General features: G+C 42.3%; 1 protein-coding gene across 1 annotated transcript in view; it reads left to right on the forward strand.

Moving 5' to 3' along the window:
* The window catches only part of PES1 (pescadillo ribosomal biogenesis factor 1), a 52,846-nt gene that overhangs the window by 21,109 nt on the left and 4,669 nt on the right, over nucleotides 1-27,068 (forward strand). Inside the window, exons 5-14 of the mRNA XM_075829558.1 lie at nucleotides 3,429-3,600; nucleotides 7,236-7,325; nucleotides 10,580-10,696; nucleotides 11,382-11,459; nucleotides 15,364-15,453; nucleotides 16,963-17,093; nucleotides 18,044-18,169; nucleotides 19,693-19,889; nucleotides 21,391-21,527; nucleotides 21,610-21,777. Of these exons, the coding sequence (XP_075685673.1) occupies nucleotides 3,429-3,600; nucleotides 7,236-7,325; nucleotides 10,580-10,696; nucleotides 11,382-11,459; nucleotides 15,364-15,453; nucleotides 16,963-17,093; nucleotides 18,044-18,169; nucleotides 19,693-19,889; nucleotides 21,391-21,527; nucleotides 21,610-21,777 (1,306 nt within the window). The remainder of the gene's footprint in view (nucleotides 1-3,428; nucleotides 3,601-7,235; nucleotides 7,326-10,579; nucleotides 10,697-11,381; nucleotides 11,460-15,363; nucleotides 15,454-16,962; nucleotides 17,094-18,043; nucleotides 18,170-19,692; nucleotides 19,890-21,390; nucleotides 21,528-21,609; nucleotides 21,778-27,068) is intronic.

The following is a 27,068-nucleotide window of genomic DNA, read 5'->3' on the forward strand; positions in this document are numbered from 1 at the left end:
ACGTTACTGAAGTGCCTTGACCGTGAATAGACATTCCTTCCAGCCAGGACGGGATGTCTATTTGCAATACCGACACTTCCCACAAAGTGGGACTTGACAGTTTACAGCGAGATTAGACTTTTCTGTGCTGTAAGTCCCACACAAACGTTGCCGAAGTGTCGGTATTGTGAATAGACATCCCGTCCTGGCTGGAAGGAATGTCTATTCGCTGTCAAGACACTTCAGGAACGTTAATGTGAAAGTAAGTGACTGCACATACTGATCTAGTAAGATCACTATGCGCTGATTAAATGAATGGAGAGAAGTGTATGACGCTGATTGGTCAGCGTCATACACTCCTCTGTACAACGCCCACATGGTCAAAAGTAAAAACACGCCCAGCTAAAATCGCTAATAACGTGGTGAAAATAGATTGTTTTTCTAAATAAAAAGCACTTCTGTCACCTACATTACAGCGCCCTTCTCCTTATGTAGGAGATAGGGTACGTATGTGGTGTCAGAGCCTCTTTAAATGCTGGTCCGCTGACACTGCTTCTAAGCGGTCCTTGGTTGCTTTCGCCTTCGCAGGCCATCTTATTGAGATGCGTTTGGATTAGGGATGCACAATGCATCTAAATTTCCACACCATTTAGATACCGTGCACCCTGAAATGGTTCAATACCGTCCATTTTTATGTATTGGACCAGCCCCGGGCTGGTATTAGAGCAGAGTAAAAGACTTAAATAAAGGCACTAGTATTTTTTGCAGCCAGCGCTGAGCAACATTGGGGTTAATGTGACCCACATTAACCCCAATGTTGCCATTATGTTAGGGAAATGATGAAGTCACTTATCATTAATGTGAGGCACAAAGTGTTATGAATTTTATATGCCTCACATTAATAGTAATTAACCCCATCGTGTACCTGACACATTAACCCAATGTTGCCCATTACAACTGTGAGCGAGGTACTTGATGGGATCACTTACTGTAATGAATATAATGGGCACTATTGGGTAAATGTGTGAGGGAAAAGATGTGGTTAATTCACATGACTGCATTCGGTGCGTGTGATGCAGACCGTATGTCGCCCGCTTTTCCTGGATCCGCTTTTCCGAAAGCCGGGCTCCTAGCGTCATAGTCGTCTATGCTGCGAGTCACTGCCTTCCCGCGGGAGGCTGTGACTCGCAGCAGCATAGAGTACTATGACGCTAGGAGCCCGGCTTTCGGAACTATGTTGGATCCAGGAAAAGCGGGCGACATACGGTCTGTATCACACGCACAGAACACAGCAATGTGAATTAACCACATCTTTTCCCTCACACATTAACCCAATGGTGCCCATTATATTCATTATATATAGTAAGTGATCCCATCGAGTACCTCGCTCACAGTTGTAATGGGCAACATTGGGTTAATGTGTCAGGTACATGTTGGGGTTAATTACTATTAAAGTAAGGCACATGGATGTTCAAAATTGTTAACACCATGTTCCTCACATCAGAAAATGGAAGGACTTTATATTTTTGAGTTGTGTTTTTTTTTTATTGTTGGTAAAGTATCGTTTTGGTATCAAGTAATACTCTAAGTATCGGTATCGAAATCCAAATTCTGGTATCGTGACAACCCTAGTTTGGATGAAATCCTCTGTGGATGCTTCGCTTGGTCGCAAGGTACTGCAGGCATCTGCGGAGTAGATCCTTTCATCCATTCTTCTTCTGTTCCCACCCTTGGGACCTGCATGTGGAATTTCCCATGGTCTGTGTCCCCGAATGAGACTAACGAGAAAAGGGTATTATTTTTAGTACTCTCCATAAAATCCTTTTCTTGTCCGGTCCATTGGGGGACATAGATCCTACCCTTTTGGTTAACCTGATACCTGATCAACTGTATATCTGTCCGACATGGCACTCCTTATCTGGTTCTGATGTTGTTGTTGTATTGCCTTGGGTTCTTCTCCAACTGCATCTGTCGGGCCTGAATTAGCTCCGTGCCTGCAGGAGGGGCCGAAACTTTTTTATTTTAATTTTTTTTTTATTCTTCGTATGACGCCGCCTAGTAGCAACAGCATATACCACTGTCTGTGTCCCCCCAATGGACTAGACAAGAAAACTATTTTAAAGGGGGTTATCCAGGGGACCCAAAAAAAAAAAAAAACATTCCACAAAACCACCTGCAAACACCTTCAAGCATGGCTACTAGTAGTTTGAATGGCCAAAAACATTAATTTACGTTACCTGTAGCACCTCCATGTAATGCCAGAGCCGCTTGTTTTTTCTGGTGATAAGGTGGCACTTGCAGCTTCAGCGTGCACTGTAAAACTACAAATCCCGGCATCCACTTCTATCCCCTGTGTTCCTCTATCCCTGCCCACGGTGTGCATGAGCTGGGTAGTGTACTGCTGAGACAGCGGAGTGGAAGAAGGGGGCTGGCTTACTTCCTCAATAGCGTCACTGTGCCAGCCCCCTAGCAGTCATGTGATTTGATGACGCGCTGACACAGAGAACCCTCTTGGTCACGTGGGCCCGTGTCGCTGCGTCAAAACTGCTGAATGAACTACAGGACTTCTGAGAACACGTGACTGTGTTCTCAATCCGCGAACAGGCACAATTTAGTAAGAAGAAGTAGATTAGTAAGTTACTTAATGTAGAGTTATTGGATGATTGCCATGTAGTTTTATGGTGCTGGATAACCCCTTTTAAGGTATTAAAAAAAATAAAAAAACACCTGTTACGTTTTTTCTTAAATTCGCTTGTGCTATTGATTGATGGGGAAAACATGTAAACTATGTTAAATCTTAGCCCCCTTCCTCATACTGAGGGGTCCAGATGGCACTGGAGCTTTCATTTATGGCAGTTAAGTTGATAATCATGACATTTATTTTGTAAAAAGGATAATGAAGTAACTGAAATCATCGACTAAAATGTTTGTTTCTTTTACAAGATTTGTTCTCCGCTAGTGTATAATACCTTTAGGCCATGTTCACACACCGATTTTTGCAGGCAGAGCAATCTGCAATTTTGAGGCAGATTTTGACCTGCATTCACTTTCTTTGGCGCGTTTTTTTACTTTGACTTTCATCTGCGGCTATTGACCACTGCGGGCAAAAACCTCTGCCTCCCATTGATTTCAATGGAAGGTCAGAGATGTAACCGTGGGTAGATAGCGCATGTCACTGTTTTTTCCACTCGTGGGAAAAAGCCATCTCCGCCTTCCATTGAAATGAATGAGACGATTTCGGCCATTTTATTTGAGCGGTTTTCCGACACTGTTTCTGCTTCAAAAACCGTGCCAAAAAACTGTGTGAACTAGCCCATTGAGTTAACCTGATCGCTGCTTTTATTTTTTGCAAGCCTATCTCTTCAATTTACATCAGTTTGTTTTGGGTTTTTTTGTCTGTCGTTCTGCGATATTTATAAATAAGCACAATGTTTTAATTATGTGTGCAGGTACCCAACCTTTGTTGATTCTCTCCGTGACCTGGATGATGCTCTATCCATGTGCTTTCTATTTGCTACCTTTCGACGTACTGGAAAGTGCCATGTTCAGACCATCCAGCTTTGCCGTCGCCTTAGTGTAGAATTCCTTAACTACGTTGTTGCTTCCCGTTCTCTTCGCAAGGTGAGTTAATTGTACACAAGGTAATGTAGTTTTATGCTAAACGTGAATCTACCTCTGCACTTTTCAAAGCTGTATGAGTATATATGACTAATCAGAGGTCGCAATAACTCATTGACGTCTGTAAGGCATTCTCACACTTTTAGATCATTCTACTGCATCTTCTATATAATTTCAAAAGTTTGTTTGAAGCCCGATTTTTCATTGGTTTAAAATCAGGGGATTGCACTGACAGGCTCCGCCCCCCTATTGATGATGTGGCAGCCCATAATTGGCTGCAACGTACATCATTCCTCGCTCAATTGCCTAACACAGCAGCACTGCGATGTTGGCCACGGCGGGTTTACAGAGGCAGGACCGTTGTCCGGTCTCGTATAATTGAGGGACTAAAATGCATGGAGACGCAATGAGCGATGGAGGGACTAATGGTAAAGATGAGGAGCGAGAAAAAATGATGCCAAATGGGCATGAGTCAGAAGTCCCCGCCCCTCATCCACCACTTCGTAGTTTAGTCTAGGAGCACTGGCTTAGGACTTTTATTTCCTAAAGGGAATACATTTTTTTTTAATCATGTGATCATAGTGTTAAGGATATTTTAATGGTGCTTCCAATAACATTGGGTCCGGTGTCACCAGTATTCCACCCGTACTTACGGACCAGTTTTCTCTGCACTAATCTGCAGCCCCTTCTCTCTATCCGTGCTGGAAAGAGAGAAGGGGCAGCCCTTTCTGGCAGAGTTTCCGCAGCGATTGAAAGTAAAAGAAGTTCATATGTACCGTTGTTTTGGTGACGCGTCCCTCTTTTGACATGCAGTCCGACCTCCCTGGATGACGCGGCAGTCCATGTGACCGCTGCAGCCTGTGATTGGATGCAGCGGTCACATGGGATGAAACGTCATCCCGGAAGGCCGGACTAGAGTAAGTAGCAGGTAAGTTAACTTTTAATACTCTCTAATTAATATGCGGGGCGTGCTCCCATATAATATATGGGAGCACAGTCCGTAAAAAGCAAAAACAGGACATGTCCTATCTTTTGCGGAGCCTTTCTACGGCACGTATACCTTCCTGTAAATATACAGCAAGGTGCCCATGCGCAATAGAAGTGAATGGGTCCGTAATTACGGACGAATTCTACGGTTGTTTGCATGTGGCCTTACAACACATAATTGGGTATTTAAATAGTGAGCTTAAAGGCATGGTGTTGCCCGAAAAACATGTTTGTTTTTTTTTTATTAAACATTTAGTGTGTGGGTGATTAAACATTGTTCAAATTTTTTTTTTTTTTTCACGAGTCAGGAAATATTATAAATTATTTCTAATTTATAATACTACCCATTTTTGGTCACTAGATGGAGCTATTTCCCAAAATTGCAGCATTGCAACATTGGGTTAAAAGCTCTCGCTCTAGTGAGCTCTCAGCATCCCCCCCTCCTTTATCCTGGCTAGTGCCGGGATAAACGAGGGGTTTGAACGGTGTAACCTCCTACACTGTGTGTCGCCATTTTTTGAGCTAACACACAGCGTAGTAGGTTTACATACAGTAGTAAACACACACAAACACGAACATACATTGAAATCTCTTACCTGCTCCTGCCGCCGCGGCTCCCTCCGGCCCGTCTGCTCCGTTTGCTGCCGCTGGTCCAAGTGCACAAATCCGGAAGCCGCGACCGGAAGTAGTAATATTACTGTCCGGCCGCGACTTCCGGTCCACAGGAAAATGGCGCCGGACGGCGCCAATTTCGAATTGGACTGTGTGGGAGCGGCGCATGCGCAGTTCCCACACAGACGCCGTACACGGAAGTCAATGGGACGGGAGCCGTTCGCAGTCCCTATGGGACTGTGGCTGCCGTATTCCATGTCTGTATGTGTCGTTAATCGACACAGACAGAAATGGAACAAAAAATGGCAGCCCCCATAGGGAAGAAAAAGTGTAAAAATAAGAAAAAGTAAAACACAAACACACAAATGAATATAAACGTTTTTAATAAAGCACTAACATCTTTAACATATAAAAAAATAATTTGTGATGACACTGTTCCTTTAAACCCTATCTATACCGTAAGTCAACCTCCTGAGCAACGCCCGGTATAAAAGCTAGTATTTCTATAAATCTGCCTCTAGGTGGCACTTTAAAGAGATCCTTCCACCTGCCCATAAATGTGCAGCATGTAGTGGGCAGGGCTGCACAAACCCTGGGGCACTTTACTTTTTTTTTTTTCTACCCATCTCAGTTATTTAGATATCGGTGCCTTTATATTTGGCGCCCGATATTTAAATAACCCCCTGAACTGTAATGGCAAGGGGGCGTGTAACATGGCTGTGACACTGTCCAATCAGCTACGGACAGTATCCCAGCAAGAGCTGGAGAGAGGAGAGAGCGTGTGTGTGTGTGTGCACGCACGCTCTCTTTCTTTAGCTGTCGGCAGACAAGGACGAGACTAATCTCTCGCGAGACATCACACAGTCTTGTACTTGTCTGCCGAACTGGCAAGGGGCGTCTCACTGCTGTGGACAGTGCAAAAGCTGGAGAGAGGAGAGCGAGCATGCGCGCGCACGTTCTCGCTCTTCAGCTCTCGGCAGACAAGGACAAGACTGATCTATTTTTTTATTTATTTTTTATTTTATTTTTAAAGAGGCTCTGTCACCACATTATAAGTGGCCTATCTTCTACATAATGTGATCGGCGCTGTAATGTAGATTACAGCAGTGACTTTTATTTAGAAAAACAATCATTTTTCACTGAGTTATGACCTTTTTATTAGCTTTATTCTAATGACTTTCTTAATAGACAACTGGGCGTGTTTTTACTTTTGACCAAGTGGGTGTTGTGGAGAGAAGTGTATGACGCTGACCAATCGGCGTCATACACTTCTCTCCATTAATTTACTCTGCACATAGTGATCCTGCGTTGTTCACTATGTGCAGTCACATACACACACGTTAATGTTACTGAAGTGTCTTGACAGTAAATAGACATCGCGTCCAACCAGGACGCGATGTCTATTCACAATCTCGACACTTCGGTAACGTTTGTGTGGGACTTACAGCACAGCAAGCGTAATCTCGCGAGATCTCACTGTAAATGATCCCTTACAGCGAAATCACGCTTGCTGTGCTGTAAGTCCCACACAAACGTTACCGAAGTGTCGAGATTGTGAATAGACATCGCGTCCTGGTTGGATGCGATGTCTATTTACTGTCAAGACACTTCAGTAACATTAACGTGTGCACACTTTGAAAAATTACAATCAATTGTACTAGGGTTGCAGATTATTTGTATTTTCTCTATAATATTAATGGGGCTATCCCAAGATTAACATTTCTCACTTATCTACAGGATAGAGGATAAATGTGTGATCGCTGGGACCCCCACTGATCTATAGAATAGGGGTCCCGAGCCCTCCCTGCGATCGTGCAGTAATTCAAATTCTCTGGGGCTGACTGAGACAGCCAAATGCAGCGCTCGACTGTTTCCGTCAGTCCAATAGACATTGAACTGAGTGGCAGGGTGCATGCGTGACCTCTGCTTCATTCAAATGGGAACGTGGGGCCCCCAGCGATCAGACACTGCTGTGAATAAGTGGTAAAGGGGTTATCCCAAGATTAACATTTAGGTGCCTTCTCACATTCTATTTTTAGGTGTTCCTGTCAATCAAAGGAATCTATTACCAGGCAGAAATCCTAGGACAGACCGTAACGTGGATTACACCTTATGCTTTTTCCCATGATGTAAGTTAAGTTTAATGTCTTCCATTTTTATTAACTGTGCTAACACGCAGGCCATAGACTGTGAATTACTTGTTATGGAAAAATCACTTGATCCACTATGTTGTGTTTTTTATTTTATTTTTTTTCAGTAATTTGACAAGATAATACCTTTTTGACAAGTGCATATAAATACATATTTTGCATCCGTTCTACCAACTAAATGACTAAAAAAAAAAATAAGCTTTGACATCCAAATGTACCTTGCTGAAAAAAGGTGACTGGAAAAACTGATTGGGGTAACCAAGCCCTTTTAAAAGGCTTCTCCTTCCAGCCATAGCTAGAAAAAAAAAAACAACAAAGTTTTTTTTTTTTTTTTTTTTTGTCCTCTTGTTGTGAAAAGACAAATAGCCAGTTGACCCCTTAACAACCAGGCCTATTTTGGCCTTAAAGGGAATGTGTTGCCAGAAAAACATGTTTTTTTTTTAAAAATTAAACATTTAGTGTGTGGGTGATTAAACATTGTTCAAATTTTTTTTATTTTTTTCACGAGTCAGGAAATATTATAAATTAATTCTAATTTATAATACTACCCATTTTTGGTCACTAGATGGAGCTATTCCCAAAATTGCAGCAGTGCAACATAGGGTTAAAAGCCCTCGCTCTAGTGAGCTCTCAGCATCCCCCCCTCCTTTATCCTGGCTAGTGCCGGGATAAACGAGGGGTTTGAACGGTGTAACCTCCTACACTGTGTGTCGCCATTTTTTGAGCTAACACACAGTGTAGTAGGTTTACATACAGTAGTAAACACACACAAACACGAACATACATTGAAATCTCTTACCTGCTCCTGCCGCCGCGGCTCCCTCCGGCCCGTCCGCTCCGTTTGCTGCCGCTGGTCCAAGTGCACAAATCCGGAAGCCGCGACCGGAAGTAGTAATATTACTGTCCGGCCGCGACTTCCGGTCCACAGGAAAATGGCGCCGGACGGCGCCAATTTCGAATTGGACTGTGTGGGAGCGGCGCATGCACAGTTCCCACACAGACGCCGTACACGGAAGTCAATGGGACGGGAGCCGTTCGCAGTCCCTATGGGACTGTGGCTGCCGTATTCCATGTCTGTATGTGTCGTTAATCGACACAGACAGAAATGGAACAAAAAATGGCAGCCCCCATAGGGAAGAAAAAGTGTAAAAATAAGAAAAAGTAAAACACAAACACACAAATGAATATAAACGTTTTTAATAAAGCACTAACATCTTTAACATATAAAAAAAATAATTTGTGATGACACTGTTCCTTTAAAGAGGCTCTGTCAACACATTATAAGCGCCCTTTCTTCTACATAATGTGATCGGCGCTGTAATTTAGATTACAGCAGTGTTTTTTTTATTTAGAAAAACAATCTTATGCTAATGGCTCTCTTAATGCCCAACTGGGCGTGTTTTTAGTTTTTGACCAAGTGGGCGTTGTAAAGACAAGTGTATGAAGCTGACCAATCGGCGTCATACACTTCTCTCCATTCATGTACTCAGCACATAGTGATCTTGCTAGATCATGATGTGCAGTCACTTACTCACACATTAACGTTACTGAAGTGTCTTGAGAGTGAATAGACATCGCTTGCAGCCAGGACACGATTTCTATTCACACTCTCGACACTTCGGTAACGTTTGTGTGGGACTTAATGACCGCAAGCGTGATCTCGCGAGAAAAATAATTAATTAATTAGATCATAAGTCCTAACCAACTGTAATACAACTCAATGTGTATGTATAACACTGGTATGCAGTGGCACATATAATAAAGTCATCAGTGAATGTACAGTTCTAGAATCGGTCTAGTCAAATGGAGTGACACAAGGTAGTCCACAATTACTTATGAGCATCCCTTTAAGTAAAGCTCCCTTTTAATTAACGTTGCTATATAGTGGGGAAATTTAAAATCCGAAAATCTTGGTAATAAGAGGGGGAAGTTGTCTTACCTGTGACTTTAGGAGCTTCGAGATGCTGGAATCCCTGGCCAGAGTGTTGCCGGGGATTCCGCTCCTGGAGGAACCCCTTACGTCACTGTCCATATATGGACAGTAACGTCAAGGGCTTTCCCATGGCAGGAGATCCCCGACCAGAGCGCTTGCGATGCTCTGGCCGAGGACTCCATAGTTTAAAGCTCTGACATCACTGTCCATATATGGAAGGTGACGCCAAGGGCTTCCCCAGGCTCAGAGTAGCTTAAAGTAGCGCCGTGCCTGGGAAGTCCTCTTGTGAGGGCCAGGATCAGTTTCTAACAGCCGTCACAAGGATTGGTATCTAAAAAAACGGCCGTTAAAAACTGATCGATTTGACTTCTATGTGGGTCGTCGGGCCGTGAAAATGGCCAAAAATAGAACATGTTCTATTTTGTGACGGCCGTTAAAAGCAACGGCCATCACACGGCCGTTTTTCACTGTTGTGTGAATGTAGCCTTATGTGTAAACATTTTTTTAAACATACCGGTAAAATCACAATACACCTAGTATAATCATATGATGCGTAATAAATGACATGTTGCATCTCGTAATGCTGGTTTAACTGTCACTTATTACTCACCCCCTTTTAGAACTAACTTGTAACTTACATTAGTTCATGGCTGTTTACTACGTGCTGCATGTATCATTTTATGCTTCACCAACCGTTCAAAAACTGTTAACCAAGCGTTAAAGAAAGTGCCGTAGAAACCCAATATACTTATAGTGTGTGTGTGTGTCATCTAGCAATAAAATTGCTTTGCGCAAATATATACATTTATACACCGCCCCAAAAGCTGCGCCCACTTTACTGAAAGCTGTATACCATTTATATGTTTGAGTCAAAAGTATGGCTTGGTACGTATGTAAAAACCTCTGAAAAGTCTGCATACTGCCCTGAAGGAGGTATTACTAGAACATTTAGAAAATACTACTAGGGCTGTTCACATCTGCAATGGAGGCTCAATGAGCGGCCTCTGTCAGAGATCCGGCAACAAAAATACCATAAACAATAGCGCAGCATGCTAAGCTATTGCTTTCAGTAAAACCACGGACACACGGATGGAAACAAGACCGTGTCCGTCATACAATAGAACCTGCGCTTCTGTCTATTTCTGGCAGAGCAGTACCACGGAAACACCAAAGCAGGTGTGAACCGGCCCTTATATTTACCACTGACAGAATGTTCTATTGCATGCCTGGTGACTTTTGGGATCCTTTTGTGAAATCTAAAAATGATCCTCCTGAAAACTCAATATTATGTCTTTTGCAGCACCCCACAGATGTGGACTACAGGGTTATGGCAACTTTCACAGAGTTTTATACAACTCTTCTGGGATTTGTGAACTTCCGCCTATACCAGACTCTTAATCTACAGTATCCTCCTAAGGTAATAAATGTAAAATGTCAAAAAAAATATGTAAAGTTCAAACTTCTATTTCATTACAGAGCAACGCAATCTAAAGCTTTGTACCTCCAAACTTGTACCAACACCCCCATACATCTTTTAAGGTTTTGGGAGACAGGAGGCAGAGGGAACATAAGGAGATGTAGCATGCTTTACTGTTTCACTTTCTCTTACCAGCAACTTCAGCAGAGCAGTTCTAAGGAGTGGAGTCCTCATCACTGTGGGCCCTGCTTCTTGTCACTAGTTTTGGCATGCTAGAGGACTCGATCCTGCATAGTTTTTTGTTTATTAAAATCCATCAACGTGAGCCAGGTTCATACCAACCACCCCGCTCCCTGTTTTTGACCTGAAGAATTTGCTGTTAATGAGATGGGGAAAAGACAGAGGTCTTTATTACTCTCCAGACCTGAAGAGTTGGAGTGATGGGAGATTATTTTTGTGTAGTGACACTGTAATCCAGGTGCACATATTCTTGTTTTATAACCTTTCTCAAAGAAATTGCAGATAAAAGCGTGAGAATGTAAGCCTATGGGTGGAATCATTCTTTTATGTTTCAGAAGGACTTCTGTTATTGTCTGCTCACTTTTGTTTTGCTCTGTTTAATAACGTTTGTAACCTTGATGCATTCATGATTCAGTTAATAAACTTGTTGCTCTTGACCCTTCAGCTAGATGCTCGTTCAGAGGCAGAACTGAAGATGGAGGATGAAGATAAATATGCTCTGGAGTCTGAGACGTACATGGAGGTATGAGGCCGTCCGGAAATTAGCAATATTTTTTTTCCCCCCTACATTTTTACCATTATCTGTACCCTCTATGAAACAAAGCAATGCAATGTGATTGCAGTGTAGACTTTCAGCTTTAATTCAAGGGGTTTAACAAAAATTTAGCATTAACTGTTTAAGAATCACAGCCATGTTTACATAGTCCCTCCATTTTCACAGGCTCAAAAGTAATTAGACAATTGACTGATCAGCTGTTTCATGGCGGGTATGGCCAACGGTCTGAAGTTGATTTGAAGTGTTCAATTTACATTCCCTAGCCATTCATGGGACTCTCAATATGCGGTACAGAGAAGTGTTAATGCGAGTGAAGGAGGTCATCATTTGGCTAAAAAAAAAACATCCGAGAGATAGCAGAGTGGCCAAGTCAACAATTTGGTACATTCTTAAAAAGAACGGAATATTCTGGCGAGCTCAGAAACAACAAAAGGCATGGAAAACAACGAGAGACAACTAAAGTGGATCACAGAATTCTTTCCTTGGTAAAGAAAAAAAAAAACCCTTGCGAACATCTAGCCAAGCGACGAACACTCGAGGAGGTAGGCGAATCGTTGTCACAAGATATAAATACAGACCGTTTATTTCAAGATACAAATCAGTGGTAACAGTCAAGAACAGAGGCCAGATTTAATTTCACTAGAAAACATCTTAAAAGGGTGTCCAGTTCTGGAACAAGATGCGTGTGACTGATGAAACCAAGATGAACTTGTACCAGAATGATGGGAAGAACCGTATGGAGGCCGAAGGGAAGGGCTGATCCAAAGCACACCACATGATCTGTCAACCATGGTGGAGGCAGTGTTATGGCATAGGCATGTATGGTTGCCAATGGAACTGGGTCACTGGTGTTTTGTGTGTACTGGTGTGATTAGATAGAAGTCGCAAAATGAATTCTAACATGTATAGAGCATGGCTTTCATCTCTGATTCACTCAAATGTTGCAGAACTTATAGGATGTCTCTTTGCAGTGTAGTTGAATAACGACCCAAAATATACAGCGAAAGAAATCCAGGAGATTCTTAATCCCTTCCCAACATTCTGCGTAATTGTACATTATAGCTGGGAATTGAGGAGTATGGCTCACGGGCTGAGCCCGCTTTGTGCCCAGTAAGGTAACGGCTGATCATTCTGATCCCGGCCATTTAACCACTTAGATGCTGCGGTCAATGACGACTGCGACATCTAAGCTGTTAGAATGAGCTGGGCCCATGATCACAGGCTCCTGATGGTTGTCATGGCAGCCTAGGGGCCTAATAAAGTGCCCCAGGTCTGCTATCTAGTATTGCAGTGTATTGTAAAAGCGATCAAACTATTGCATTTTTAAGTCCCCTAGTGGGACTAAAAAGAAACTTCAAAATTATTCTAAAGTTTTTACTAAGATAGGAAAAAATATATAATGTAAAAAAAAAAAATCTTTTCCCATTTTTTTTCCCCCTATAGTAATGTGAAAAAAATAAACATAATTGGAATCCCTGCGTTCGTAAAGAGTCCAAACTATTACATTATCCAGCAAGTTGCGTGTCGAAAAAAAAATAAAAAATGCCAGAATTGCAGGGGTTTTTTTTATCATCTCTCTCCTCCCCCAGCCGCCCCCCCCCCCCCACAAAAAATAATAAAAAGGTGATCAAAAAGTCGTACCAATAAAAACCGCAGCTCGCCCCGCGATAAACAAGCCCTCACACAGCTCCATAGACGGAAAATTGATAGTTAGAATACGGAGACACAAAATTGTTTCGTAAAGCAAACTATATAAATGGAATGTTGCCGTAATTGTATCGACTTGCGGAATAAAGTTAACATGTCATTTTTACCGCACCGTGAACGCCATAAAAGCAAATCCCAAAATACCATGGAGAAATTGTTTTTTTTTTTGTTTTTTTTCATTCCAGTCCACATTTTTTTTATTTTATTTTTTTTACAGTTCTTTTATACATTATATGGGGCCATTAAAATCTACAACTCCTCTTGCAAAAAAACAACCCCTCATACGGCTCTTGGAATGCGGGGAGGAAAAACTAAAAAATTAAAAATGACAGCCCATTAAGTAACGCCCCTGTCCAACTCAACTCTGTTCCTGGCTCGCAGGCGGGCAGCAGCTCCGGACTATGTGACCATCCAGGCGCTGCTTCTCCCGGGAGTGCTATGTGGTTAGCCTTATTGTAAAGATGCCTCCCAAATGCCAGAGCCAAGCTGGGCTGTCTCCCTCCCCACGCTAGAGCCCCAGCTGATGTACACCACCGTGCCAATGAATGCTCTTTCCAGCTTGTCCGAGAAGGAGAATGGAACTGCACATTCTCTAATTCTCCTCTTACAATTCGAGAAGAACCATAGGCAGAATGAATGGGCCCCATCACTGAACACAGATCAATGTCTAGTGCTGAGAGAAGGGCAGCTACTGCACATTAGGGATGCATCGAAACTTCAATACTATTTCGATACTGTGCACCCCCAAACAGTTCGATACCGGTATTTCGATACTAAGCTGTGCGGCCGCACAGCTAAGTATAGGAACACATGAATGTATGAGAGCGGGGCTGCGGCTGTGTCCTGACAAGTGCGTGTTGTCAGGATGATACAATGCGGCCAGCGCTGCACTAATGAGCGGCGGCACTGAAGACAACATGGCGGGCGGACTGCAAAACACCCTCATGTTCTGTCTTCAGTGCCTGCGCCGTCGCTCATTAGAGCAGCGCCAGCCGCATCCCCTCATGCTGACCGCGCGCGCACTTACTGTCAGGAGCGGGGCAATGGCTGTATTACACAGCCGCAGCCCCGCTCTAGAACGGTGGAGATCAGAGAAACCTCTTATCTCCGCCGTTATTCTCCTGAATGCTGCGATCACAGCGGACTGCAGCATTCAGGGGAAAATGAGATGGGGGGGGGGGATGCCTCTTGGATCGCATCACAGGAATCCCTGTGACGTGATTGAGGGACATACCATATATGGGCAGACAGCCCAGGGTCTATTGACGGACCCCAGGGCTGTCTGATCATATTTCCTGTTGTTAGGGCATACTTAGGTATGTCCTAACAACTGCCTGTGTACTATCCGTATATAGATATATGCCAGTACATTAAAGTTTAAAAATAAAGTAATATTACATTTTAAAAAAAATACACATACACCTTTTTTTACAATAAACCAGAAAATAAGTCTCAATACATAAAATATCCACATATTCGGTATTGGCGCGGCCGTAATAACCTGCACAACAAACCCTACTGCACATGCGTGCACAAGATGGACACATTTCGGACAAAGCAGAAAGACTAGGGGGCACTACCGTTGATAACAATGTAAGATATTTCAGCACAGAAAAATTTATTTTTATGGATTTAAATAGCTAAACGACTTCTTTTTAAAAGTCCTGTTCATTTCTTAACAATACTTTTTGTGGGATAACTCCTTTAAGGAAAATAAATTGAATATTCTTCAACGGCAGAGTCAGTCACCTGACCTCAACCCGATTGAGCATGCTATTTACTTAATAAAGACAAAACTGAATGCAGAACGAGCCACAAATAAACAGCAACTGAAGACCTGCCAAAGCATCTTTAGGGAGGAAATTCAGCATTTGGTGATGTCCATGGGTTCCAGACTACATCCAAGTATTGAAAATGATGTTAGTTTGTCCAATTTACTTTTTGATCCTGTGAAAATGGAGGGATTGAGTAATAAATGGCTGTAATTCCTAAATGGTTAATGCAATATTAAAATTAAAGCTAAAAGTCTAAACTTCAATCAAATCTTCATTGCTTTACTATTGATTGCATCTAATTTATTTTGTATTATGTCTTTTCTCGGTGCCACAATCTTCGTATTCTAGATGATCATTCTAGTGTGTCTGCCCCTTTTTCTATCCTGCAGAAATTGGCAGCTCTCAGTGCCAGTCTGTCCCGTGTGATTCCATCTGAGCCTGAAGAGGAAGTGGAGGCTGACGAATTCCCTGCGGATGCAGTGAGTGAGCTTTTGTTGTGACTACTGTATCAAACCCATAAGAGGTTTTGGACTCCATTCCAGTAGGGACCGCAGAGTAGAAAGTTAATTTTATCAGAACGTGTTTTTTTTTTTTTTTTTATAAATTCTTTTATTTTCGTTTTCAAAACACAAAAAACACAGTATAAATGGTACAGACCAGTTCAGTACTGACATCGGGCCACAGGCCAGCAACTTGCATTACAAAAGTGCAAAGAATCACAAAGAAAAGCAGTATATCGCTCAAATTAATAATGAAAGAAACTCAGGTAAGCACCCTGAACCCGCAGCCATGCATAATACTCCGTAAACTAACAGGAAAACAGTAAAGAGAGAGAAAGAAAAGCGGAGACAGTAAGGAGAGAGAGGAAGGGGAAAGAACTAACCTGACACACTGGGCCTAGATAAGAAGTCAAGAGGCCATGATGGCCTTGTATTCCACAGAGGATTGAAATCGGATCCATTCACGCCATGTTCTGAGGAAGGCGGCATGGGATCCTCTCATTGATAGAACGTGTTTTTTTTTATATGCACTTTGGTAATGGGTAGAACGGAATGAAAATGAGATCTTAAATGACTTGGCACAATGAAAATAGAGAGGAAACCTTAAAGCGGCATGCCTCCATCTAGGGTCAAAATTCATATCCAGAAACCTGAATCAAAAGTAAAGAATAGTTATTTACTAACAAATTCCTGGCTCCAGTGTCACTACAGATTTTTCACTCAGGGCTTTTCCATTAAAACAGGATCAAGTATTTGTTTAAGAAAGATGTCGTTTTGACATAACCTGCTCATAAATATCCTGCTATTTCAGCTTGATTGGGCCCTGTAGGGGCAGGTAACAAGCGATTTGGAAGCAATCCTCCATAGCAAATGGAAGGATCTGTACCCTGCTGCATTACTAGCTGCACAGCAGGGGTTCAATTCATTTCTTACTGGCAATTTGTGGCTGTGAAACATTTGGCCAGATATATATATATATATATCTCCATTTGTTATGGATCCTGACCTGAAACCGTAGCAGCGCTATAAAACAATACACTAAGGGCTTGTCCGGAATTGCGATTGGAAAATATACAGCAGAATACAGTAGCAGCAACTTTGCTGGATGATTTCACAAATCTCATCCACGCTGCATAAAATTTCTGACCAGAATTCACCTGCAGTGCATATTTTTAGTACCGCAGCATGTCAATTCCTGCTGCTAAAAGAGGACTGAATTGCTATGGTTTTTCAGTGGAGATATTCCTATCTCCCAGCATTGAAAAAAAATGCCGCAAAATCCACACTATTTTCCGCATAAAAAAAAATACAGGAAATGGTGCTGTATTTCTGTGGAATTTGCTGTAGAAATTTTCTTCAGCAATTCCGTTACACGTGGACAAGCCCTAACCGTGATGTAGCCTTTTAAGCGCATTGATCTAATTCCTCTCCAGTAGACTGCATGATCTTGTGCATTTTGTTCCTTATTCCGAGCTGTGTTTGGTGCAGGAGAACTCAAGCTTCCAAGAGGAGAGAAAAAAGCAGCAGCAGGAAGAAGAAAAACACAAGTCTTTATTTGTGGGCCTTAAATTTTTCTTGAACCGGGAAGTTCCAAGAGAAGCTCTTGCATTTGTCATCCGGTGAGTGCAAATGAGAAGCTTGTGTTGAAAGTATAATATAACTTTACAGGGAACCTTTCACCTCCCCATACATGTGCAGCATGTAATGGGCAGGGCTGCACAAACCCTGGGGCACTTTACATTTTTTTTTTCCTACCTTCCTCCGTTATTTAGATATCGGTGCCGTTATATTTGCCGCCTGATATTTAAATAACCCCCTGAACTGTCAAGGGGGAGTGTATCATGGCTGTGACACTGTCCAATCCGCTACGGACAGTGTCACAGCAAGAGCTGAAATCAATGGTTTCCGTTTGTTTGTTTGGATTCCATTCATGGGTTCCCCTGACGGAAAGCTCTGACAGAACCCATGAACAGAGCCCTGACACAGATATATCTTTTATAAAGTTACTTTAATTCTATATGTAAAATGTTGAATAAAAGTCTTATTTTACCTGTGTTTTTTTGCTCTACAAATACATAAAACACATTGCCTAAAAATAAACAATGAGTTTAGATTGTCCTGTTTTGTATTGCAATCGTCTAAATGTGACAGAAGTAAATTGTTTGCAGTATTGTAACTTGTTTCCTTTGTGCCAAATCCACATCAGAGTGAGGCCCCATGCACACGACCGTAAAAAATCTCCGTAATTGCAGACCGTAATACGGTCCGCAATTGCAGACCGTAATTAGGGACCCGCCTGGTTCTATTGGCCGCGGACACCTTTACATATCGCTATGGATAGGTAACCGTGCCGGAAATTATGTAGCATGTCCTACTTTTCGTATTTTACAGGCTGTGCTCCCATACTTCGAAAATAAGGCCCGTGGCCGTGTACATGAGGCCTAAACTTTTGATCTATCCCTTTAGGCCTTATGCACCTGACCGTATGTGGTGTGGCTAACAAAACGGAACTATACTGTACACACTATTTTGGCAATTTGCTGTAACATTGATATTTTTATTTGTCTAGGAGTTTTGGAGGACAGGTATCCTGGGACAGCTCCATATGTATTGGCGCAACGTATGACAGCTCAGACACGTCTATTACACATCACATTGTAGACAGACCAAATGTAGAACCACAGATCATCAACAGGTAATCCTACTCCTGATAAGTCTCATAATTTGTCTGCTATTTTTGCTTCTAGGGTTCAAGATTATTTTGCGTTTCTGTGTCCGAAAACTGCGCCGTAATGCAAGTTTTTGTGAGAGTAAATTGCAAGTTAAAATAACTCTACAGATTTTTCATTTATATAGAGAAGGTGTGATTTGGCACTACACACTGCATTAAACAATCTTAGTAGACTAATAATCTTACCCCAGGTGCCTAAACAGACACAATGCATCAGAAGTAACAATCCACAAGAACAGTATGGCACTCACCGAGTCTTCTTGATGCATTTATTTCTTTGTTTCACATCGCAAGCACAGCACTCATGGATTTAGGGCTCTAACAAGACTCCCTGTTCTCAGATACAGCATTGAGGGAGTCTTGCTAGAGCCCTAAATCCATGAATGTTTTGTTTGCTATGTGAAACAAAGCAATCCACCCAGAAGACACTGTGAATGCCGTACTACTTCTTTCTTGTGGATTGTTAAAATAATTTTACCGTACTACCAACTTATTATTACAGAAAGGCAATAGAACTGAACTACAAGCTGGCACCCTGGGGGCATAACAAAGTCCTCCAAAAGCCAACTATTGGTGGCAATCCCAGAAACATGATGTTCTAGTTTTGATATTGTCCTTAACCACTGATTTTGTCCAGTAAAGCACAGGGGAACTTTTGGCTTTTTCTCATCTGATTCTAAGTAGGAAATGTTGCACTGCCCCATTCACTTGGGGCTGTGTTGCGTAAGAGAATGGCCAAACAAGCCACAGCCCCTTCCTTGTAGTATTGCTGAAGATCCCAGCTGTCGAACCCCCATGATCAGACATTGATGGCTTATCACTAGGATACACCATCTGGGTCTGTTAATATGCCTTCAGTGTCTGTGGTCCATGTCAAAGGTGTCCAAAGCTATTAAGTCTGTATTTTCATCCATTGCTCATGCAATTTAAAGCACTGCATGGTATGTTGGCCTTTTATAAATAAAGTAAGGGGTTTAGATTCTTGTAGTTTGAGACTGAGACAGGAGGTGGGTTTAAGGCTAATTTAACTTCCTAATAGACTAAAGGTAAACTTCAAGCAAAAGTCCCAACAGTATGAACTGACGTAAGGTAAGGGCAGGTTCACAACTGTCGGTCTTTCAATTGTTCTGCTCCGTCAGAGGAGCATAACAATGAAAATATCGGAAGAGACCGATGAAACCCATTAACTTTTATGGGTTCCATCGGGTTTCCAGTGGCGCGTCCGTAGTAGTTTTGGCCGGATCTGTGACGGAGGTCCCTAACGGAGCCTACAAAGCAGATATGAACAGGCCCGAAGTCAGAGTAAATCAGTTGAGTGAACTGCTAGTGTGCATGCATATTGGGAACACATTCTACTTTGTAATTTCTCTGCGGTAGATTAAAAAAAAATGACTTTTTTTTTTGTCTTAGTGGAGCATTTTTTACTAATAATCTAATAATAATAATAAGCTAGATTTTACTTGACAGTGTCTTTGTTTTATCTACAGATATTCTGTACAACCACAGTGGGTGTTTGACAGTGTAAATGCCCGTTTGCGCCTACCTGCAGAAGATTACTTTGCGGGTGTGTTGCTGCCTCCACATCTCTCGCCTTTTATTGAGGAGAAGGAAGGAGACTATGTTCCTCCAGAGAAACAGCGTCTGCTCGCCTTGCAGAGGGGAGAAAGAATTGGTAATTTAGAAAGTGTTCTTATTTATTGATTAGATTGCATCCAAGTTTTGCCAAGATGAAACTGTATGCTTTTAGTTATTTCAGAGAGCTGCTGCAAAGATGAGTTTCTTTTCTGGAGGACTCCGTGCGACCATGTACTACCATTGTTGTCTGCTCCTTTAAATGGGTGCCATGTGATAATATATTTTTCCTAAAATTGCTGTTGCAAAAGAAATGTGTGGCTGCTCCTATTTCCCCTGGTGGTGATGGATGATTACCAGGGGCTTGCACTGCTGGACCCGAGGTGATCAGCTTATTACTAGCATGTCATCCTTTAGAAAATCAGTTGTCCAAATGGGGCAACCGCTGGGGTATGAAATGAGGCAAAGGGAACATAGCTGAAAATAACGGTTATGATTTGAGAATTTCATCACTTGCAATTATCAAAGTGGCTCAACACAAACTTTTCTGTTGCGCATTTACATTCAAAGATATTTGATATTTCAATGATTAAGTAAACCGAGAGCACACAAGATAGAGGGCTAATATGATGAGTGAAAAGAAGAATGGAAGGAGGTAATGCGTGTTAATGAAGCCCTGCTCAACAACTAAGGCTACATCCACACGAATGTGACAGATTTACGCTCTTAAAAAAACGCGCATAAATCTGTCTGTGTGCATCAGTGCGCTTTGCGTGTGCCATGTGTTTGTCCCACATTTTTCAATGTAATTGATGCGTGAAACACAGACCGCACAAAGACGTGGGTCCGTGTGCTGTCCGTGGTTTTCACGCACCCATTGACTTCAATGGGTGACTAGGTGCGTGAATAGCCCCATTGAAATCAATGGGTCCGTGTGCTGTGCGTTGTTTCAACGCACAGCACACAGACGAGATTCACGCTCGTCTGAATGAGCCCTAAAGCTGCCTAAAGACATTTAATAAATGTCGGACTCTTAATAGCAGATATGATATCGAGAGAAATGCTGGTTTTAAACATTCCTGATCCATTGTTCTACTGGTAGATAAAGCTCAGTCAGAAATGACTGGCAGCAGCATGTCGCCTTCTCGCCTGTTGAATAAACGTATATCAAGCTGAGTGTGTGTTTTTAAGGTTGGCGGAGATGGCTGTTGTCCAAGCGCTCAACAGGCCGACACCTGTCTTGTGTATATGGCCAGCATAAAGCTTGACATACACGTCAGATAATTGTTGGCAATAACCCTACTGTCCCACGACATCTGGTCTTCGAGCAGAAATCGGGATCGGTTTCAACATGGTTAATACTTTTGTATTGTAGTGGTGTGTGAAAGCTGCTTATCCCCCCTCTACTAATGCCTGTAAACTTGCATGCTTAGCTGTTCAGAGAATGCATGTTTACTAATTTGCAGTCACGGGAGATAGTTGAGGGTTTAGCCGACCGCTATATAAGGTGTATAGGCAGCCTAACACATAGAAGCGGTAATGTTGTCACTGGCTTGAGTAGCTGCTTCAGTTAAAAGCAGTAAGTTGTTTTTTTTTTATTCCCCTATTCACAGACGATGAAGATGATGAAGACGACGACGACGAGGAGGATGATGAGGAGGAGGAGGAGGAAGAAGAAGAAGAGGAGGAGGAGGATGAAGATGAAAGTGAGAACGTTAAAGTGGAGGAGCAAAAAATATCTGGAAAAAAAGTATGTTCTGCTTGCAAATGGTTGATATTCACCTACCTTCAACTTTATATATTAAAGCTTTAATTACTTTTCTATCATACAGAAGCTGAATGTGAAAGTTACTGCTGGTACTGTCAAAGTTGAGGACAAAGCACAAGCTGCTGAGCAAGAGAAGAATGAGGAGAAACGCCTAGCCATCATGATGATGAAGAAGAAAGAGAAGTATCTCTATAACAAGATAATGTTTGGCAAGAAGCGGAAAGTCAGAGAGGTAAGGATCGTTTTAGATCTACCAGAGCCAGTGGCGGATTAAGTAGACCATGGGCCCTGGGCTGTTACCCAAACTTGGGCCCCCCTTCCTCACCGCCGCCCTGCCGCGCCGTAACTATTTTTGACACTACTTTTTTGGGCAAGCATTAACAGTGTTACGATTTCCCTTGTCACAGGGCTGTGTCCCTACATACTGAGAGTATCACACTGTGCAGGGACACAACCTCCTGACAAGGGGAATTGTCTATCAGTCCTGGACTGCAGAAAGACTTTTTGTGAAATACAAGGATTCCTATAATAAACATGTCAGGAGAGGTGACAGATTCTCTATAAATCTAGTGACTCACAGGTGATGACGTCTCAGATTCTAGTAGTTTTTTTCCTCTTTTCTTCTCCATCCGGTCCAGCGCTCATGACGACTTCTCCCGGCCATGACTCATTTCTGCAGAATTTGCCACTCAGACGTCTCCTCACTTTTCCAACATTTCCACACCTATAAACGAAAATAAAGTTATCATGGTGCCACATACTGTGCCCCTAAATATAATAGCACCAAACACTGCGTGCCTGAATATAATAATACCACACACTGTAAAACACCACATACACAGAGCCCCCTGTACATAGTGCCACACACAGCCCCTGTAGATATTACAACCCCCATAGATATCGCCATACACAGCCCCCTCTATATATCACACATCCTCCCCGTAGAGAGCGTTACACACAGCCCCATATAGATAGTGCCATACAGCCCCCTGTAGAGAGCGCCACACAGCCCTCCCCCTCTTGTAAATAGCACCAAAAAGCCCCCCCTATAAAGAGCGCCACACACATACCACTGTGGATAGCACTACACAGCCCCCGCTTGTATATAGTGCCACACAGCGCTCCCCTTGTATATAGTGCCACACAGCGCTCCCCCTGTATATAGTGCCACACAGCGCTCCCCCTTGTATATAGTGGCACACAGCGCTCCCCCTTGTATATAGTGGCACACAGCGCTCCCCCTTGTATATAGTGGCACACAGCGCTCCCCCTTGTATATAGTGCCACAAGGTTATGTACACATTTAAAAACTTTATATCATAATTTTATATATATATATATATATATTACCCAATTACCCTAATATAGACATGTAATATATTACAATTTATGGTAAACAATGACGATTACAAATAAAAGGTCTATTTTAGGGTAAAACTATGTTATTACCAAAAAAAAAATAGCTGAAACTTAAAAAAGCTTATTTGTTTACTATTATTTTCAAACTTTATGAATAAAAATTGTAAAATAGCAAAAAAGGTGTGTATAAAAACGATAAAAAACGAAACCTGCATTGTCTACGGAAAAAACGTCACAAAAATCACGTCGTTTTTATTTATTTTTTATAAAAATGTGTGTTTGGTGCAACTTTGTAATTACGTTTTATTAAAAAATATTTTTACTTTTTGAGATACAGCTGCTTTGTATCCTGTATCCGTCAGGTCAGCAGGACTGACAGGATCAGTGACACGCAGGATCCACCTCAAATCTATCACATCTAAGATTATAATTTAGCGCAGGGCCCGTTTCACTGATCCCGTCAGTCCTGCTGACCTGACGGATACAGGATACAAAGCAGCTGTATCTAAAAAAGTGAAAATATTTTTTAATAAAACGTAATTACAAAGTTGCACCAAACACATATTTTTATAAAAAAATAAATAAAAACGACGTGATTTTTGCGACGTTTTTTCCGTAGACAATGCAGGTTTCTTTTTTTATCGTTTTTATACACACCTTTTTTGCCATTTTAGAATTTTTATTCATAAAGTTTGAAAATAATAGTAAAAAAATAAGCTTTTTTACGTTTCAGCTATTTTTTTTGGTAATAACATAGTTTTACCCTAAAATAGACCTTTTATTTGTAATCGTCATTGTTTACCGTAAATTTTAATATATTACATGTCTATATTAGGGTAATTGGGTCAGCGCTAGCGTTACAACAATGATTGGCGGGGGGGACGACGGTTTTTATTGGGGTGGGTATTTTATGTGTATTTATTATTTCATTTTTTTTTGCACTTTACTTTCCTATTTTTTTATTACTATGGTCTGTTCCTCAAAGGTCAAAAAAGACCTTTGGGGAACTTTATATATATTTTTTCTTTCTTTTACACCATGTTTTTCCACTGTAACTGGAGCTGCACAGCAGCCCCAGTTACAGGGGAAATCAGCCCTCTCATAGTGACGATTGTCACTAATAGGGCTGTGCTGGGTCTAGTTAGACCCAGCAGCAGCCTGTCAGTAACGGCACCCGGCGATCATGTGACCAGTCACATGATCACCGGGAGGAATAGAGACAGCGCCGCTGCTGCTGTCTCTATTCCTATACACAGCGTTCATTGAACGCTGTGTAAGAAGACATCGGAGAAGACAGAAGCAGCGAAAGCTGCTTCTGTCTTCTCCTCAGGGTCCCCGGCAGTCACTGACACCCGGAGACCCGACATTCAGCTGCCCGATCGCGCGGGCAGCAAGTTAAAACCCGAGCCGTAGAAAGTCTATGGCTCGGGTTTTAAGGACCTGTCCCTGACCGCTGGCCGTAAAAATACAGCCAGCGGTCGGGAACCAGTTGGGCAGGAGGATAAGCCTGCTGTACTGACCTCAGCGCCGGTGACCGACCGCCCGGCTCTTGTCTTGCAGATTCGGAGTAACAGAACAGCCGTCCGTCGCTGTTCTGTTACTCAATGGCGGCGGCCCGCTCTTGTCAGGGAGGCGTGTCCTACCCCTTTCCCGGCCAATTCCCTGCTCCTCCTCATCCTCGTTAGTTAGCAGCGCTAGCGCGCTGAATAGGTACCTTTGCAAGATGATGTGCGGTTTGGGCTGCCATGGGCCCCCTGGGAGCCTCGGGCCCCGGGCGGCCGCCCGAATCGCCCATATGATAATCCGCCACTGACCAGAGCCCACAGTTAACACTACTTCATAGAAGACCCGTTTAAAGAGAACCTTTCACCTGCCCATACATGTGACGCATGTAATGGGCAGGGCTGCACAAACCCTGGGGCACTTTACATTTTTTTCCTATCTTCCTCCATTACTTAGATATCGGTGCCGTTATATTTGGCGTCCGATAGTTAAATAACCCCCTCAACGGTGCGTGTAATTGGCAAGGTGACGTGTAACATCGCTGTGACCGTGCTCTTACACTCCCCCTTGCCGATTACACGCCCCATTGACTGTTCAGGGGGTTATTTAAATATGGAGCGCCAAGTGTAACTGCACCGATCTCTAAATATCGGGGAAAGATGGGACATTTTTTTTATAGTGAGATGGGGTTTGTACAGCCCTGCCCATTACATGCTGCACATGTATGGGCAGGTGAAAGGTTCTCTTTTTAAGTGAATGCAAATAATATCTAAATATAACACCGTTTATGCTGCTAAGGTGGGAGGCCTTACATGACAAATCCTATTCGGGAATAAGTCACATACTTGTAGCTCATGAATACGAAGTGGGTAAATGTCTTGGTGACAAAGTATCTTTAACCGCTTCCCGACCGCCCACTGTATATTCACGTCGGCACTTGCTGGGCTCTGTGCAGTGCCGACGTGAATTCACGTTGGGTGTTAAAAGCACGATCCGGGTGTCTCAGAGTAGCGCTGACACCCGGATCGCGCTGTTATCACCTGCCTCTGGTCCCGGAGATATGATCGGGACCTGATTAGTTCAGGTCCCGGTCATGTGATCGCAGGGAAAGTGTGTTGTAGCAACGAACTGGAAAATTTGTTGCTATAACAAACTGGAAAGTTTGTTGCTACAACAAACTTTCCCGGGGACCGATTGCTGGTGCTGCAGTCGGTTATAAGGCAGAATCGGGGGCCATACAACGGCCCCCGGGTCTGCCATGCACAGCAGCCTATGAGAACCAGCCGGAGGCCGGTCCTCATAAGCTTCCTGTCAGTGTAACTCTCAGCGTCACACTGACAGTTTATAATACGTTACACTACCTAGGTAGTGTAATGTATTATAGCAGCGATCAGTGCTGCCAGGCTTCAAGTAACACAAGTAAAAAGTAAAAAATAAAGTAATAAAAATGTTTTATAAAAGTGTAAAAACAAGTTATAAAAGTTACAAAAAAAATAATGCTTTTTTTCCTATAATAAGTCTTTTATTATAGGAAAAAAATGAAAATGTAAAAAAAAGTACACATATTTGGTATCACCGCGTTCGTAACGACCCAAACTATAAAACTATAATATTATTTTTCCCGCACGGTGAACACCACAAAAAAAATAATTAAAAAACAATGTCAGAATCAATTTTTTTTGGTCATCAACCCTCCCAAAATATAGAATAAAAAGTGATCAAAAAGTCGCATGTACCCCAAAATAGTACCAATAAAAACTACAACCCGTCCCGCAAAAAACAAGCCCTTACACCGCTTTTTTGACGGAAAAATATAAAATTATGACTCTCAGAATACGGTGACACAAAAATAAATAATTTTATCAAAGTGATTTTATTGCGCAATCGCCACAAAAAAACATAAAAAACCTATATACATATGGTATCGCCGTAATCGTACCGACCCGCAGAATAAAGTAAAACGTCATTTATACCACACGGTGAAAAGTGTAAAAAAAAAAATACAAAAAACATTGTCAGAATTTATGTTTCTTTGTTACTTTGCTTCCAAAAAAATTTAATAAAAAGTGATAAAAAAAATCACATGTACCCTAAAATGGTACCAATGAAAAGTACAGATTGTCCCGCAACAAATAAGCCCGCACACGGCTCCGTTGGAGAAAAAATAAAAAAGTTCTGGCTCTCAGAATATAGCGACGCAAAATGTGCAGCGCGTTCCAAAAGCAGATGAGATCGGGCGACCATTTATCAGTGCGACACCGGCCACATATCTGCGAATTATTATTTATGTACCCCATTATTATACCCTCTTATTATGCCCTGATGTTCTCCGCACAGGTTACATATGCCCCCCACATCATAACTGAAATACCAGCAAAACCCCAAACTGAACAGTTACCAAGCAAAATCTGCGCTCCAAATGGCGTTTCCTCCCTTCTGAGCCCCACAGCGTGCCCAAACACCAGCTTAGGTCCACATATATGATATTTTATATCCGGGAGAACCCGCTCAACATTGTATGAGGTATTTGTCTTCAGTGGCACAAACTGGGCACAACGTATTGTGCATTAAAATGGCATATCAGTGGAAAATTTTAATTTCCAATTTGCACCATCCGCTGCGCATTAACGCCTTAATAGCATGTCGTGGTGCGAGGGGTTA

Source organism: Rhinoderma darwinii, chromosome 1 (assembly GCF_050947455.1).
Source record: "Rhinoderma darwinii isolate aRhiDar2 chromosome 1, aRhiDar2.hap1, whole genome shotgun sequence".
NCBI lineage: Eukaryota > Metazoa > Chordata > Amphibia > Anura > Rhinodermatidae > Rhinoderma > Rhinoderma darwinii.